The sequence below is a fragment of the Ischnura elegans genome, chromosome 1, assembly GCF_921293095.1.
Source record: "Ischnura elegans chromosome 1, ioIscEleg1.1, whole genome shotgun sequence".
Taxonomy (NCBI): domain Eukaryota; kingdom Metazoa; phylum Arthropoda; class Insecta; order Odonata; family Coenagrionidae; genus Ischnura; species Ischnura elegans.
In genome coordinates, this window is record NC_060246.1 from 67,222,636 (window position 1) to 67,238,394 (window position 15,759).

General features: G+C 37.3%; 2 protein-coding genes across 5 annotated transcripts in view; one reads left to right on the plus strand and one right to left on the minus strand.

The window, feature by feature from the left end:
• The window catches only part of LOC124162591 (nucleoporin SEH1), a 28,698-nt gene extending 19,289 nt beyond the window's left edge, over nt 1-9,409 (minus strand). The window contains exons 1-4 of the mRNA XM_046539177.1: nt 9,168-9,409; nt 8,934-9,090; nt 8,391-8,661; nt 6,133-6,366 (exon numbers count right to left, since the gene is read on the minus strand). Of these exons, the coding sequence (XP_046395133.1) occupies nt 6,133-6,366; nt 8,391-8,661; nt 8,934-9,090; nt 9,168-9,278 (773 nt within the window). The 5' untranslated portion in view covers nt 9,279-9,409. The remainder of the gene's footprint in view (nt 1-6,132; nt 6,367-8,390; nt 8,662-8,933; nt 9,091-9,167) is intronic.
• A 3,676-nt stretch (nt 9,410-13,085) lies between these two features.
• LOC124162599 overlaps nt 13,086-15,759 on the plus strand; it is a 30,942-nt gene continuing 28,268 nt past the window's right edge. For 3 of the 4 annotated variants that reach the window (XR_006865629.1, XM_046539189.1, XM_046539203.1), the window contains exons 1-2: nt 13,086-13,614; nt 14,047-14,278. Coding sequence is in view for 3 of the 4 variants with exons in the window: in XM_046539189.1 (XP_046395145.1) it covers nt 13,451-13,614; nt 14,047-14,278 (396 nt within the window). In the remaining variant the exon portion in view is untranslated. The remainder of the gene's footprint in view (nt 13,615-14,046; nt 14,279-15,759) is intronic. The other variant, XM_046539192.1, reaches the window with a different exon arrangement.

Here is a 15,759-nt window from a genome sequence, read left to right on the forward strand (position 1 = left end):
TGTAATTATATTTTCCATTAAGTTTACAATAAATTCATTAACTTTGAGCAAACTTGTTAATTACCAATAAAAATCATGAAGATATCAATTGTAAACAAGCTGCCATGTTGTTTATTTAAACGAAAAATTAAAGGAAACAATCACATAACCAAGTTCACGACAGTGGAGGCTCATTTTGGGAAGAAATCGGAGCGATTATGGGATAAATGGCTTAGATCAGTAGGAGAAAGTGACTCTGAGAAGATCGCGAATGATATATTTAGGATACGTGAAAATAATGTAAGAAAGGACGAAAATCGGGTGGAGAGAAGAAGGAAGAAAGACAAAAGGAAGAGAGTAAAATTTAAAATAGGGCAATTAGATAAGTGGCGAAAGAAATTACACCTGGGAGAGATGGTGGAAGGGTGATATGACCACATAAAAATGAGGGTAAATACATGTGTTATAAGTTGATATGGATGATTACAAAAGTGTTTTGTTGGTTATTTATTAAGTACATAGTTAATATTTATATGCTTGGAATGAATGATGACAATGATGAATGAATGAGTAAAGTGAACAGAGAAGGGGAGTGATAAGTAAAATAAGTGTGACAAATAGAATAATAAAATGCCAGTGTGTGAAGTGGAGTGAACTGTGTTTATGTGATGGAAAGGGGGAGTGAAGTGCTCTGGCTTTCAGCAGCAATAGAAGAGGTATGAAAGTGTTTTAAAAGTTATGGTTTCAAGTGTTCATTATTTTCCTAAATATTATTAGCAATCTGGTACATTATTCATGTCAAAGCCGATCAAATGGTCAACGAGGCATATTCTGCTAATGTGATATGACATGTGTTCCCATTGTAAAAAAAAAAAAATTAATTACTATTAATTTAAAGGGAAGTTCAGAACTGAAGGCGTTATGGGGCCACGTCCATAACCCATAATACTCTGTTTTTGAAGGCTTTGAAAAAGAAAATTACATGTCATTCCATTTTCTTTTCCAATGGGGCTAATGTAAACAAGCTGCCATGTTGTTTATTTAAATGAAAAATTAACAATAGTAGTGAGGAAGCAATAATGGGAGGCAATAATGGTAGTGAGGGACGCAAAAAGAAAAAGGGGGAGTCGGATTGTGATAGTTATGGCGGACGGGTGTTCCCTTGCTCCCGAGTTTGTATCATTTAAAGTGCAATAAAATATTTGTAAGTGACGTGAAACAAAGAGGAATTAATTAAAACGTTACAAATTGATCAAGATAAACATGTTCTATCAATTTTTGAAGACATTTTTACCTTCTTGAAGTCTTTAGAAGAAGTCTTTACCTCCCATGATTCGAGAAGAAATATTATTTCTATGAAAGTTTTCTTCCTACCACAGCATTTGTTGGAGATAACATCCATACAGTTTACTTTCCAGTAAAAATTAGTAAAATTAGTAGACAAAATTGAGCTCTCAAAAATGAAAAGTGCAAAATAATGGTTTGCCTCTTAATGCTGAGTAGATTTGGGGAATAATGAAAATAAAAACTTAAAATGGAATAATACAATGTAAACCACCTCAACCATTCAGTTCATCAAATTCTGGGAGATTCATATATGTCCACATGGCCTTTCAAAAAAAGAACCCTTCATTTCATCAGGAGTCTACTTATCAATTCCATTTATTTGTAGGTCTGCAGGGGAATACATAGAGACTCTCATACACTTGAAATGAAATTGAGCCAGCTTCAAAGAATTAGCTCACTGAGATGATTAATTCAAGACTGAGATTGAAACATTACTTGGTTGGTGAGTTTCTTTAAAGCTTATGCTTTGAATACCTCCACAGGAAAATTTGGTTGGTGATATCTAGCATTTAATCCCCTTTTCAACTTATCACGTACAGCAATCCATTACCACTATGCATCCATTACTGTAGTATCCAACCAAAATTCAGCTACTACTCACCACAGATTAATATTCCCACTAACTAATGTTCAATGAATCATGCCTGTTTTTGCTACAAAGACTTCTCAAAGATCCCACTTTCCTTATGATTATCTGGATCTAATGCATATTCTAACGTAAGTAACCAGCTTGCAGGTCTATGTAAAAACACTGGGGAAAAAAACTTTTATGCAGCTAATAAGTTTCTCACTTCTGCAAAAAATTTTTTTACCACCATAGGCACTATGTGGAACCTGCAGTTTCCCTGACAGCATGCAAATGCCTCGTCTCATTCATCCATCAATTATAACACTATAACTTTTATGCCCAAAAAAATCACTTGCTCAATTAACCTAGCAGTGATTCTTTCCATTCAACTGTTCTTCCTTTTCCTAATTCTATTTCCTATATCCTAATATATATTTCCTAAAACTATTCTTAATTCCAATTATAAGACCAAGACATGAAAAATTAAAAATTAACCAGCATCATTTTTTACCAAATTAACGCTGAATCATTTTTTTTTTTGCATGAAGGATTTTCAAATGAATGTTCCTTTATAACCAATTCTTTAAATTATTGTCTATGATTATAACAATTTTTGAAAATGTAGCTTCCTCTGTTTCACGATGTACTTTTGTTTATTGCGTTCTAGGTTTCACACACTCAGAAATATTTTCATCAATCCATGAGAAATTCTATAAAGACAAAATCGATTCATTTGTAAATAAACCTTCTTTTCACAATGTTTATTTTAAATACACAAATTTTAAAGGTTTATCTTTAATATACAATTTCTTGTCTATATACATGTTAGCATCACCCATCAAAATATCAGTTTCTCTAAGTAAAGATAAGAAACTTGAATAGTTGTTTAAAATTCAAATATTAGTTACAACCATGTTCATAACATTGGGGTACTACATACATAATTCATAGTTTTCATATCCAATTATCACACAGGCTACTAAAAATATGAAGACATCCTTTTGTCTTGTCATTCCCGTGTGCACCTGATACTTGCTCAAATATAAATAGAAATACAGTAAACTCTTGATTTTACGAAGCAGGATTTTACGAAGTTTTCGATTATACGAAGTGATATTGCGGTCCCGGTGAAAAGCCTATGCTAAATACATGGCGCTATTCGATTATACGAAGTTTCGATTATACGAAATTTTTTGAATTTACGAACCTCGGCTCGGTCCCTAGGAGCAAATGGCATTCGTTTATACGAACTACGGCGAAAAATTTGTCAACAAAACTAGTTACGCCGGCGTAAGTAGCTAAAAAATCAGCGCTTCCAACTGTGGTCCATCAAAAGTGCGAAATCGTAAATGATAATGCAACTTTGGAGAGAAATGGGTCGCCAAAAACCTCACTGTAGGAATTTAGGGGGAGTAGGAGTTCAGTTAAAATATCGCGGCTGACATTATGCCCCTATTTACGTGCCTGTTCGTAAACATAGCATCGACAATAATTCGTAGTTTAACATGTCAGGAAAGTCGCGCGGAGTATTTCGAACACCCCTAATTAACCCTTTGCACTGCTGTGAACGTACAACGAAGACTACTTGACTACTTTTCGCCGAAGCACTTCGAAGGGTCCCTAATCCGGGACCCTTTCCTCGACGAGCTCACCCTCGCTGGCCCCTGAAACTGGGCTATTTTTAATGCATTACCTGACGCAACCCTGGGTTTCAAAGGGCAAAGGTGCCATGGGGGGGAAAAGAGTAAAGTGCGTGTTACTGTGGGGCTGTGCGTCAACCAAACGGGCACGGACAAAATAAGCCCGATGTCATTGGGAAATTTGAAAGGCCACGGTGCTTAAAACATGTAAAATTGGAAGCCCTCCCCGTTTTTTACCATGCAAATAAAAACAGCTGGATGACCCGAGAAATTTTCCAGCAAACGGTTATACGTCTACAGAGAAAAATTGCTGGAGAGAACAGCAAAATTGTTTTAATAATGGATAATGCCACCGTTCATAAATACGTGGAAGATTTAAAATTGGCTAATGTTCGAGTCCTCTTTTTACCCCCGAACTCGACTAGCAAGTCCCAGCCCTTGGACCAAGGCATTATCCAGGATTTTAAAGTCCTATACCGGAAGAAGCTTGAGCGGTATTACTTGCGATGGATCGGTATGTATACATTCATCTATTTTGCTCATGTGCGTTTGGATATCGATTTAGATATTTTTATTCATGATTATCATTCTTTCAAATCTATTTGCTACTTTTATAAATGGGAACAGAAATTAATAAAATCTCGAAATGGACGTTGATACATGCAATCCGCGCCATAATATCTTTTCGTGTATATATTGGCCTTTGTGAATGAACAACTTAAATATCTTAACTATGTACTGGGCTCTATTTACCGCCAATTTATATTTCAGGCTTCTCGTAATGAAGACGCACTTCCAAGTCTAACCATGAACTTCCTTCTCACGCGCTTCCCTGTTCTCCCATGCTGGGGTTCTGTCTTTCCAAAGCCGTCCCTTCCCTCCCGCCGCCTTTGGCTGATCTTGCTGACACCCACCTTACGCATCCCAAACCCCTCCTTCCCCAGCATTTCCCATTCACTCCCTCCCTAAGGAGACTGAGCTTGTGTGCGTCGCAAAAAAATACGGCCCCCAAAAGTAGACTGAGGCAGAGCTGAAGGCCATTTCCCCACCCTTCTTTGTCCTGCCCCCTTCACCTGTCCTTGTGCTGACCACACTTCTTTCCTCAGGCAATCCCCATCCCACTCTTATTCACCCCACCCACTGGGAACGTTCCCCGATTGTGGAGAAAGGCATGGTTCATCTTTACCTGCAACGGGGGGAAGTTATTAACCGGAGAGAGGCGGAAGAAGTATCTTCCACTATCGGGAAAATGGTGCCGCGCTTATAATTGTCTCTCTTCTTCTCAGCTGACTTTTCAATTGAAATTAATTTCTTTGCTCTTTCCACACTATATTTATTTACGATTATGGCGCGACTATTTTTTAGTGCTAAAACTAAGAAAATCTTTTCTCTATGTCAATGATCCTTTGCCTAACTTTCAATACGGCGGAGAAAGGAACACGAAAACTAAATGAGGTGACGGTACAGGTTTTTGCGTGTCATTTTTTGGGAATTCACGCTAGCGAACCAATACTTAACCACGTTGAGAAATGATAAAACGTCTCTTGTAGGAAAACAATCAATGTGGATAATAACGTTTCTATCTATATTTCTCCGATACTGTAAGATGTTTCTCCTGTCGTTTTCCGGTTGGAACCTTGCTCCTGTCGGCATAAAAGGAGAGAAACATACTATATGAACAGGTCACCTCACCCCGGTATGAAGAATACAGTCCTGATGAAGAATTAAGTCTTTTATGGCAACGTCTGCGAAGATGATGGAACACAGTAGTCGGACGGAGAACTCAAACAGAATTTATTTCAAATATTCGCCAGAAGATAATCACATCCTACGTTATTTATGATCGTAATTGAATCTCAGTGAAAATAGAGCACATTCTGCTGAAAATACAAAGTAACTCGAAATATTAACTTACGAAGGTTATTTTGGAAACGGGCTGAGACCCTTGTTTTTCTTTTTTTCTCGTCACTGAGCGATAGAGGGCGACATAAATGGCGGTTAGGCCGGCTGCCGCTAAAATTCCGTGGGTGTCAGAAACAAATATCTATCTTTTGCATACTTAATAGTAGCTATTGGCTCCTAACCACAAATTTATTACTGTTAATTCTTATAATAAACATTGCAATTCATTATTTGATTACGTTTTCTAAACTGGTCGGGAATTTCTTTAGCGATCGTTGATGTTGAAGTATGAACAAGAAATGGGAATTTTATGGTGGTATAATTATTTAATGATTTTTCACATCATAAATCGATAGCAAAAAGCCTTTTCTATGAATTATACCGAGAATAACCACCGAAAACATTTAAATAAGACCACTAAAGACAAAAAACGGCGGAAGAAACAAAAGCGAACATTTTTTTCGTGACTTATGAAAAAGGTTTGAATTTACGAAACTCGATTTTACGAAGTGCCAATTTTCCGGTCCCTCTGACTTCGTAAAATCAAGAGTTTACTGTATATATGATACATCATGGCACCTTATATGGTGGTATTCTAAAATTCTCTCACCTCACAAAGCAATGAAAACTCAAGCTAATATCACATAGCCAAGCTAATTTTTAACAAAATTAAGTAAGCACTTCTCTTCAACTTACTGTAAAGGCCTTAATGATACTATTCTCACATCCCTGGTTGCAATTGCTAACAGATGTCGAGATCTCCCTGGATTAGGAGCAAAGGCCACATCATGGACTGCATCTTGAACAGATCCCAATGCCTCTGTCCTAGTCCAACGCCTGCTGCCTTCACCATATTCAAATATAAGAACTTTAGCACCTGACGATGTACTGGCATCATCAATGCCAACAGCAAGCATAGGGGGATGAAGCCTATAAAGAAAATTCTATTAGTTATCAAGGTTATTTTCACTAATAAACGTTACTTTCAATGGAATAGTAGATAAACTTGTAATCTATTTATTCGTCAAATGAGTGATCATTACCCCTAGGTAACTAATCATTCATTTTATTTGCAATGAAGTACTGCTCTTTTAAATGAACAAATTATATGCTATTATTTGCACAGTAGGCTTTTATTTATTCAAATTAGTTAAACTACAGAGAACATAAAGAGAATTTTTATTTACAACATTGCATTCATGCACTAACACATCATTTCCAAGCAAATGTATATATCCTAATTTTCCATTAACTGGGAGAATGAATGGGGCAAAGGCTTTAAAACTCTGGATGAATAATGCAAAACAGGCACACACAGGATTAAGGTTGTTACAAAACCAAGAGTAAAACAATAGATGAAAGTGTCCCAGTCAAATCCTCCGAGGAGCCTCAATGCTTAGACTGAATTAGGGCTTACATTCTTGACTTCCCTCCTTCACTCCTCCATCCATTCATAAAGATTTACAATAGAGACAGCAGACAAGGTGTTTAGATTCCATCAGAGTTAGTGAGGGCTCATAATCCCAGAATTGAACCCAAATCAAGGCAGATTTTTGTAATGAAGAAGTTTACGCAAGTTCCTTAGAGATGGCCCGAAGAACATGAACAAACAGCAGTTTTGAATTCTGGTTTACAAGTCCCACCAAAAAAACATCCATCTTCATCTTAATGACATACTGAAAGCCATTTTTTCAATGGAAGCCACACTTCTTCTGAGTCAACATAAGACATTGGAATGTAGGCTTTCTCAGCGACATTCATTGATGTTGACGGCTTTTGGGAGCAGCTGCATATTGTGCTGTGTCACGCAAGCTTTTCCAGGCATTACAGGTCGCATCATCAGGCGATGAAACGCCTTTCATTCATCACCTGATGATGCAACCTGTAATGGCCACGAAAGCTCATGCGATGAAGTGCAATCACAGCTGCTCCCGAAAGCTGTCGACAATAAGACTTCTGATTTCCCACTTCTGATTCTCCATACAAACAAACCCGGAAAACATTATAGTCTGTTTACCGTAGGGTGGCGCACGGGCCCGCCGGGTACCTGAGTCGGTCCCATAGTTTATATGGCTGGTCCTTTCCTCCCCCGGCACTCGCGGACCGGCTTAGGTAGCTGGCGGGCCCGTGCACCATTCTATGGTATACAGACTATAGATATACAGAGAGTCTGCGGCCAGCTTGTAATAATGATACATGATACTATGATAGAAGACTATGTTCCCCATTTGAAATTTTGATGCAGAAACTTGATTTACAATGTACCCCTTCTCATATTACATCACACATAAAATTTATTGGAACCATCTGTTCTCAGCTGTTACCTCCAGAAAAAAATGCTTGGAAAAATTGTTATCATTCAGATTCCATCCCCATTGTGTAAATACCCAAGAGTGTTACTCTAATCTCTTTATGTTTTCATAATTTTCTATCCCTGTTATTGGTATAGCTTACCCTGGATAATATATACACCAGCATATCGTTATTTTCAACTTTTGACATATGCTGCACGTATTATTTTACTAAATACTATTGTATCTTTGATTAATGCTGTCATTGTGTATTTTTATCTACTTATTTTCCATCAGTGTGTGATGATCTAGTGCGTAGTATTATATTTCATAATGTACATTCAATTATTCCGTCAATGGCTAAAACTCCACAATAAACATTATTATTAAAATTGCTTGATTGGAATAAACATAAATGAACAGATACTAAATTTTGAAAATTTAAGTAGCAGAAAAAAAGATAAATCAGGTAGGCAAAAAATTTCAAATGCAAGACATCTGTAATTCGCTTTTAAATTTTTTGTTTCTGCGACTGTAATCGAGGCAATTTTTCAAAAAATGGGTCATCGCCTCTAAGCTACATAAGCAGTTATTCTTAATTTGTGCTCATAGCACTACGGAGAAAGAATACATAAACACTACACCATAGACAAAAAAAAATACCTTGAAAATGAGGGATTCCATGAAAGACATGACAAAGAAAGTTTTCCAGCAGATACTTCGTGCTGCAGAGTCCACTGTGACAAATTCATCGCATCCGGGGCCTCATAAATTCTTAGGGCTCCATCAGCCGAGCAGGCAGCTAACAAAAGACCCAACCATCTAGGGCCAAATCTTACGTCCGTAACAGAGGTTCTTGAATCCACCAGGTTTGCCCGTCGTACCCAATGTCGCCCTACAGTGCGATCAGCCGGGGTGCCACCAGCATCACCAACTATGACAAATTATTTTAAAAGCCGGTAAATATCCTTCACCGAATCCTTTTCTATTGCCTCTACGCGAATTTGGAATGTAGAGGGTAGCCAAAACATTAAAAATAGAACTTAGGCAATTCTTACTAAAAAATGAATCATTACATAAATATAAATGAAAGCGATCAAAACAAACAATGACCATGGGTCCCGCGTGATGTCCGAAGGATTAGGAAAAACGTATCTACAATTAATTTACCCAGATAAATGGTACAAAGAGTCAATTGATTCTCACCTACTTCCTCCCAAACAGCTACAGTTCGGTCAAAGGAACATGTAGCCAAAACCTGCCCAAATTCAGGATGGGCCCAAGTCACCTTCCAAACTGACCCGCTATGGGCTTTCCAGTTCGCCGTACAATGCCATTTCTCTTGCTCATCTTGATCCCACACCTTAAAATATGAAGATAATAATAAGCAATTATTTCGTGAGATACGAATGAAAAAATAGGCGTATGCACGATTCTTACTTTAACGAACTGATCACTGGAACAAGTAGCCATTCTCTGGCCATAAAAATCATAGGCAACATCATGGATAAGATCTTTATGTTCCGCATTAATACTATGGGCTTCGAACATCTTTGATGTCAGAAATGTCAATTATTTTTCACAAAAAAACAAGCAACTTCCCACCATTTCTTCCCAATTTAGTTAACGCATTATATCCACCCGATTCCGAACAACGATAACCTGCGAAATTGCGCCTGGTAGCGCCCCTTAGACCATTTAAGTAAGTAGACGTGCCATTCGGGCGGAACGCTGTGGCCAACATCGCACGGCGGGGAAGTGAGTGGGATGAGGGAGCGTGACGTCACGGTTGGGACTGCAGACGATATTCCGTATGCGCGCTTGAGATATTTTAACGCTCATTCGCTGCAAAGTCGCCGAAAAGTGACGATATTGGGCACGCAAAATGATTATACACTTAATAAATATATTTTTACGATGAACTAAGGCATTTTATAGCCTTGACTGTGCGCAAAAAGCTAAATAAATCAAGATAAAGCTAGAAGCGATCGTATTAAATAAATTGATTAAGAATGTCATATGTAAACATGGGCGTACCCAGCGAAGGCCAGGGGGAGCAGTTGTCCCCCTAGAAGCAAAAATAGCAAAATTCTTTAAGCAAAATCAGTACTGAATTGGAACGAAAGTATTCAACAAATTTTCTTCAAACCAACGAAAAATGATATGTATTAGTATAAGTTAAGTAACTGAAATAAAACTATTTTTTCAAGGAAATGATCTCATAAACTAATAAAGCGCTGTTATAATGTTCTTCATTCATCTTTTCCATGCTAAAATGTCTCAACTTGGCTTGCCCCCCCCCTCCTAGAACATGGCTTCCCCCCCTAGACCATGGCTTTCCTCCCCCTAGACCATACCTTTTCACCCCCTCTAGGTAAAAAGAAGGGGTCCTGGCAAGTGTCTCGTAATTTTTTCACCGCAAAAACCAGTTTATTGCGATCTCGGTAATCTTCAATAAAAATAATTAAACAAATCGTTTTATTTATAAGCCCAGTACAATGAAGCCTAGATTAACGTATTTACACTGAAAATACGCATTTTGAAAAATCCTACGTGAGATTAAAAAGAAGGCGTGGAGCAAAATCCCACGATATTTCACAAAGGGTGAAGGGAGGGGTCCATAAAAAGGCAAAATTATTTTTGAAATATTCCTTATTACTAGTAGATTAACCTAACGGTTACATTCCTAGAAAATGAATATTAAGACTGTCCCAACGGTCGTGTGTCATTTTTGACCCGTAATTTTAGTAACTTTGCATCGAGCAATATTCATAAAAATTGGCACACTTATGGGGAAAGGTCCTAAGTTTTGTTGAGTTTAAGGAAAAGTTTTACAATTTTGACCTTTTGACCTCGCAATGTGGGTCCAAACCAAAAATTTTAATTTGCCTTATGTGGTTTTAATATAAAAAATCGAGATTGAAAAATGTCTTAATTTCATTGACCAATAATGTCAATTCTTGGGTTTTCGGACACAAGAAACCCGAAAAAAAACACTTAAATTTACGAAAATTCAACCGTTGACCCAGTAAGGTCACCGTCAAGGTCATAAGGGTGGCAAAAAGAATAGCATACCAACAAAGGTGTCGATCCATGGATTTTATAGGGCACCCAAGTCATTGATATTGTACAAATACCCGTATTATTCACTAATTGACCTCCAAGGTTAATACGGAGGTCAAAGGCCGTAGAGGTAAACGTCCGGCCATCGTGACACCCAGGTTTCAAACCATATGTTTTTAAGGGTGCCAAAGTCGATTTTTCAGTTAATAGATCCGTATTGTTGATTTGTTGACCACCGAGGTCTCAATGGGGGTCAAAGGTCATAGAGTTAAATGTCTGGCCATCATGACAACCAACGTGTCAAACCATAGGTTTTGAAGGGTCCCAAAGTCGGTTACGCAGTTCATTCATCCGTACAACAATTTATTTTGACCTCCGAAAGTCATAATGGGGGTCAAAGGTCATAGAGATTTTAGTCGACCGCTTTGACTTTCTGACCGCTTTTGATTCAGATATATTAAACTTCATTCGCTACTTCGATTACCAAAATTTTATCTCCCTCAATAACTTCAATAGCATTTTAAAAAAGGTGATTGTTTGTTTTTAAACTCTAGCTAAATTTGAGGATTCTTTTTCAAAACTCTCTTCTACAATTCTAGGCCATTTAGCCTGATATAGAAAGTAGGAATTCATGGTGTGGTATAATTTAAAAATTCTATCTACAGCTGACGAAAGAGGTAACTAGCGCGTTTTACTGTAACCAACTATTTTCTTATACATGCGACTTCCGCATTTTCACAAAATTCGTTCAGCATTTGAAGACGCACAGTGTAATGTAGAAATAGAAATATATTTTAATGACAATATTTTCCACATCTGCGGGCAACAAAACAGCAGCTGTTTGAACGGCCTTATGTATCATGTGCGCTGCAAAACCGATTTGATAACTTGTGATGCACAGACCTTAGATCTGAAGGAATGACTATAAAAAATAGAATGGAAATACATCCTTCTGCTTTCTTTTCTTCGTTTTCATAAATTGTTTTTACTTAAAATTTCTGTATTTTGGAGGAAGATAGAGCAGTATTTAAATATCTTTTATGGTCTTGCGTCTCCAAGTGCTTCGAAATATCATACTGCCGTGAAAAATAGAAATTTATCCGTTACATTTCACACATTCTTAACAAATTTCACAGAGTAATCGCGTCTGGATTTTTTTAATAAAATGAGATTCACTTCTTAGATGATCTTTGAATCCACATCCTCTTTTCTTACGTATTGTGACAAGAATATAAAAAATTAAATTATGTCGTAAATTGTTTAAAAAAATTAAATTGAAAACTCTGTAAGTACATACGTACAAAATTACATAAAAATATTTAATAAGTTATTCAATATATTAAATATATTTGATTGTTATAAAGCACATTTATTTTTAAAATTATTTTAATCCAATCCTCTCTTTTTTTCTAATTATAAATATGTTAATAGGTATTATTTATTCCCAGAATTTTCCGTAGCGTACGTAAATCGTAGGTGTCACTTGCAAAGCCGGCGCTAGACCTTTTTCCACCATCGCAAAATATATATAACACGAGAGCTGTCTGCTAAGTAAAAAATTATGCATTTATGAAATAACTAAATTACTTACCTAAATAATATGAATGCTGATTTGTTGACATCCCTTTTTAGTAGCGCTAGCGCGCAGCTCAATTTGCATCGCATAATTGACCGTTTAAAAATTACTATATGCGAAGGCGTTGCCGCGTTACTTCGTGGACGACCGGCTTTACACCATGACCCTTTTCCTCTCTAAAATTCCTCCCGTTTACAACTTTTGTACAAGATTTCATGTTTTTATAACGATGTTCCGAATGATGCTAGATCGCTAACGAGATAAGAAAAAAATCTGCGGAAGTTTACAAAGGGCTTTGTCTTCATTTTACTGCCACAATATTTTTTCGTCGCTGCCAATGCCGAAAAATGCCACTGTTCATTAATTGTAAGTTCACCAATCCAACCATGGCTGAGAGAATACTTCTCGTACATAACGCAATAAATATTGGTACTTTTAATTGAAAAATCGCGAAGAAAATGGTCAAAATACCGCAGTGATACAGTGAATCCCCATTCGTAGCCATGCGCTACGACGATGAGCGTCCCAACCGTGACGTCACGCCGCTTTAAAAGTGGGTGGGGAAGGAAGGGAGCGGAGGGGAGATGTTGGCCACACGGCGAGACATGGGTAGGGGTGGGGAATGGCGGGTCTAGTTCTTATATGGTCTAAGTAGCGCCCGACGTGCTTCGCAGCTTCGCCAGTTCTCGTGACACGCGCCGCGCGATTTGGTGCGCTTGTTGCGGCTTGTTGTTTTGGTTGTTGTTGCATGACCGAATTTAAATTACTGTTTGGTAGGCTGACTTCGTGTATACCATGAAACTTGAAGTCATGATCGTTTATTTAGACGTTAATTTGTAACTCAAGTTTTAAAATCTAACTCGAATCAATGTAGTGGTGCGTTAATCAGTCTTTCAAGCGTTAAAGGTAGGACTTACAGGGATTGAAATCTCGTTTCATCTCTGCCATATGACCAAATAATCTGCATTATCGGTTGTGTCTTTGATGTAAAAGTACCGTAGGGAAACCCAAATTGATTTTCAGCTTTTATAATTCAGTATTTTTGGGCATGATGTATTTCCTATGACCGGGTTTATTGTCTGAAATGGCTCAATATCTCGCACCCGAAGGGTGTTTCTCACACCTGTTGGCGTTGAGTGACGAAATTTTGGTGATGATATTTTCGTTGTTACACACCGAGGACTTAAAATCTCTATCAAAAGTATGCCAACGATTTGATGGAATTTTAATGGACAGCAAGCTATGCAAGTAAGTATTTAAAATGAATTATCCATCTTAAAAGAAAGAAACCTTATCTAGATTTTGCATATAAAAATCCCTTCGAAGTACATATATTAATATTGTGTTCATCCGTAAGACCATAAACTGTTGACATTTTAAGTATCTAGGAATTCAATTAATGATGATTCCTCTGGTACATGAAGTACTCATCTCCTTAAATGGAAATATAATATATGTATTGTAACTGTGGGTATTGACATTTTAATTTGCTAATCCTTCTTCAATGAATGTATTGTATCAATTTAAACTAATGTGCTCAACTATTCCAGCATAGTTGGCCTTCATGGTCCAACATTTCTCTTTCGCATAGAATCGGCCCTATAGTCGATGAAATTCTCACATGAGTAGAATAAAAGTAATAAATGTAATGTCATCTTATCTTTATTTTTACTTTCGTAGGAATGTCATAATTTCGCCCAAGAGTGATGTTCCTAGTTTGGACTACATAGGCCTTTATTTTCGAAAACGGAGAACTCTCATTCGCTCTATCAATATTAGTTCATGTTACTGGATACCACTGCCAAAGGTTGTATTAATGACCAATGGCCTTACAAATCTCGTCAGTTTGAATGTGATCAATATCAGCATGCCGATGAGAAATTTAGCGAAGATATTAAAGGAAGCGAAACAGGTAATTGATATATTGTAGTCTTGTTCCGTTAGGTCTTATTTATTTTTGATAATGAGATTGGCAAACTGATTTTGTATTGTAGCTGGAGAGATCTCTTGGAAAAAATATATACCTTTTGATTTCATTATTTATTACATTTCATTTTTGATAAGAGCACAACCCAGTGGAAAATGGTATATTATATATTGTTGATAAAGTGCTGTTTAGGTTTGCAGCTAGATCAGACTCTCCAATGTTGCTGACCTTTCAATGGTTGAGTCTTTCATTATCCTCGGGGCTGTATGTTGTGTCATTGAATTGCGCGGTGTTTATGCCCAGCTTTTTTCATGGATATTCCTAAGCAATGGCTTCCATGGATTGGTGAGGGAATATCTGGATCGTAATTCATCGTTATCTCCTGAATGCAGATCTCAATGGCCTCTCTCATCAGTCTTTCTCAAAATGCAAAATGCTTCATCGCCCCTTAGTCTCATCCCAGAGGATGGTGTAGTCCCACAATACGCTTCGTTTGACTACGTCTGATTTTTCAGGTTGGCACAGCCTAAAATGTTTCCAGTGTTCGTTGATCCTTGACCTGAGTTCTGACATCGATGTACGACTCAACCATCAAAATGATGGCTACAATGGAGAGCCTGACCCAGCTGCTAACCTGACTGCAATTCATCAACATCATATAGAATTATACATCTGCAACTTCCCCAATGTATTGATTGTATCAAGTTGTAATGTGCTCAACTATTCCAGCATAGTTGGCCTATATGGTCAGTTGACTGGACTGACAACTAACCTGACTGCAAATTGTCAGCATCATATACTGGGAAAAATTCTCAGTCATTCTTGCAATCCACATAGATGTCAGTTCATCCAGATATGACATCCACCGTCTCAGATTTTGATGAAACTTGGCAATTTTCATCCTTCCATGAAACAGTGTAAAATATTTCTTGGTTATCTCTTCTAGTTTTTATTTCACGACCATTTGAAGTTTGGGTGAAACTGCAGTGTTTCAGTGAATGCGGTCTCCAGAGGCACTTGTACCTCCAGAGAAAAATAATTTGTCTCAGCCATACTTTTCATCCAACTCTTATGAAAAGTTGCAGGCTTACTATAGGAGTCATGAGGATTCAAATACTATTCGAAAAATATCCTAAGGGATATTGAAAATTATCTAAATGCATATGTTTCATAAGATTTTAGAAAATTTGCATCAAGAACGTGGTTCTAAAAAAACATCAAAATTTGACCTGAAGCAATATGTAAATCAAGCTAAGTTATTTTATTTTCTAATATTCCTTGAGGTTTGACCCACCACCTGTAAAAATAACATTCATGGCTTTTGGCTTGCTTGGAATATTCCCGCTTTGTATATCTTGCTTAAAATTTTATTTGAAACTCACACACCTTTCACCACAGTGTGGATAATTCATGTGCACTTCACTACTGCAAAAGCTGGGGCATATATGGGCAAGGTTGATTGGGTA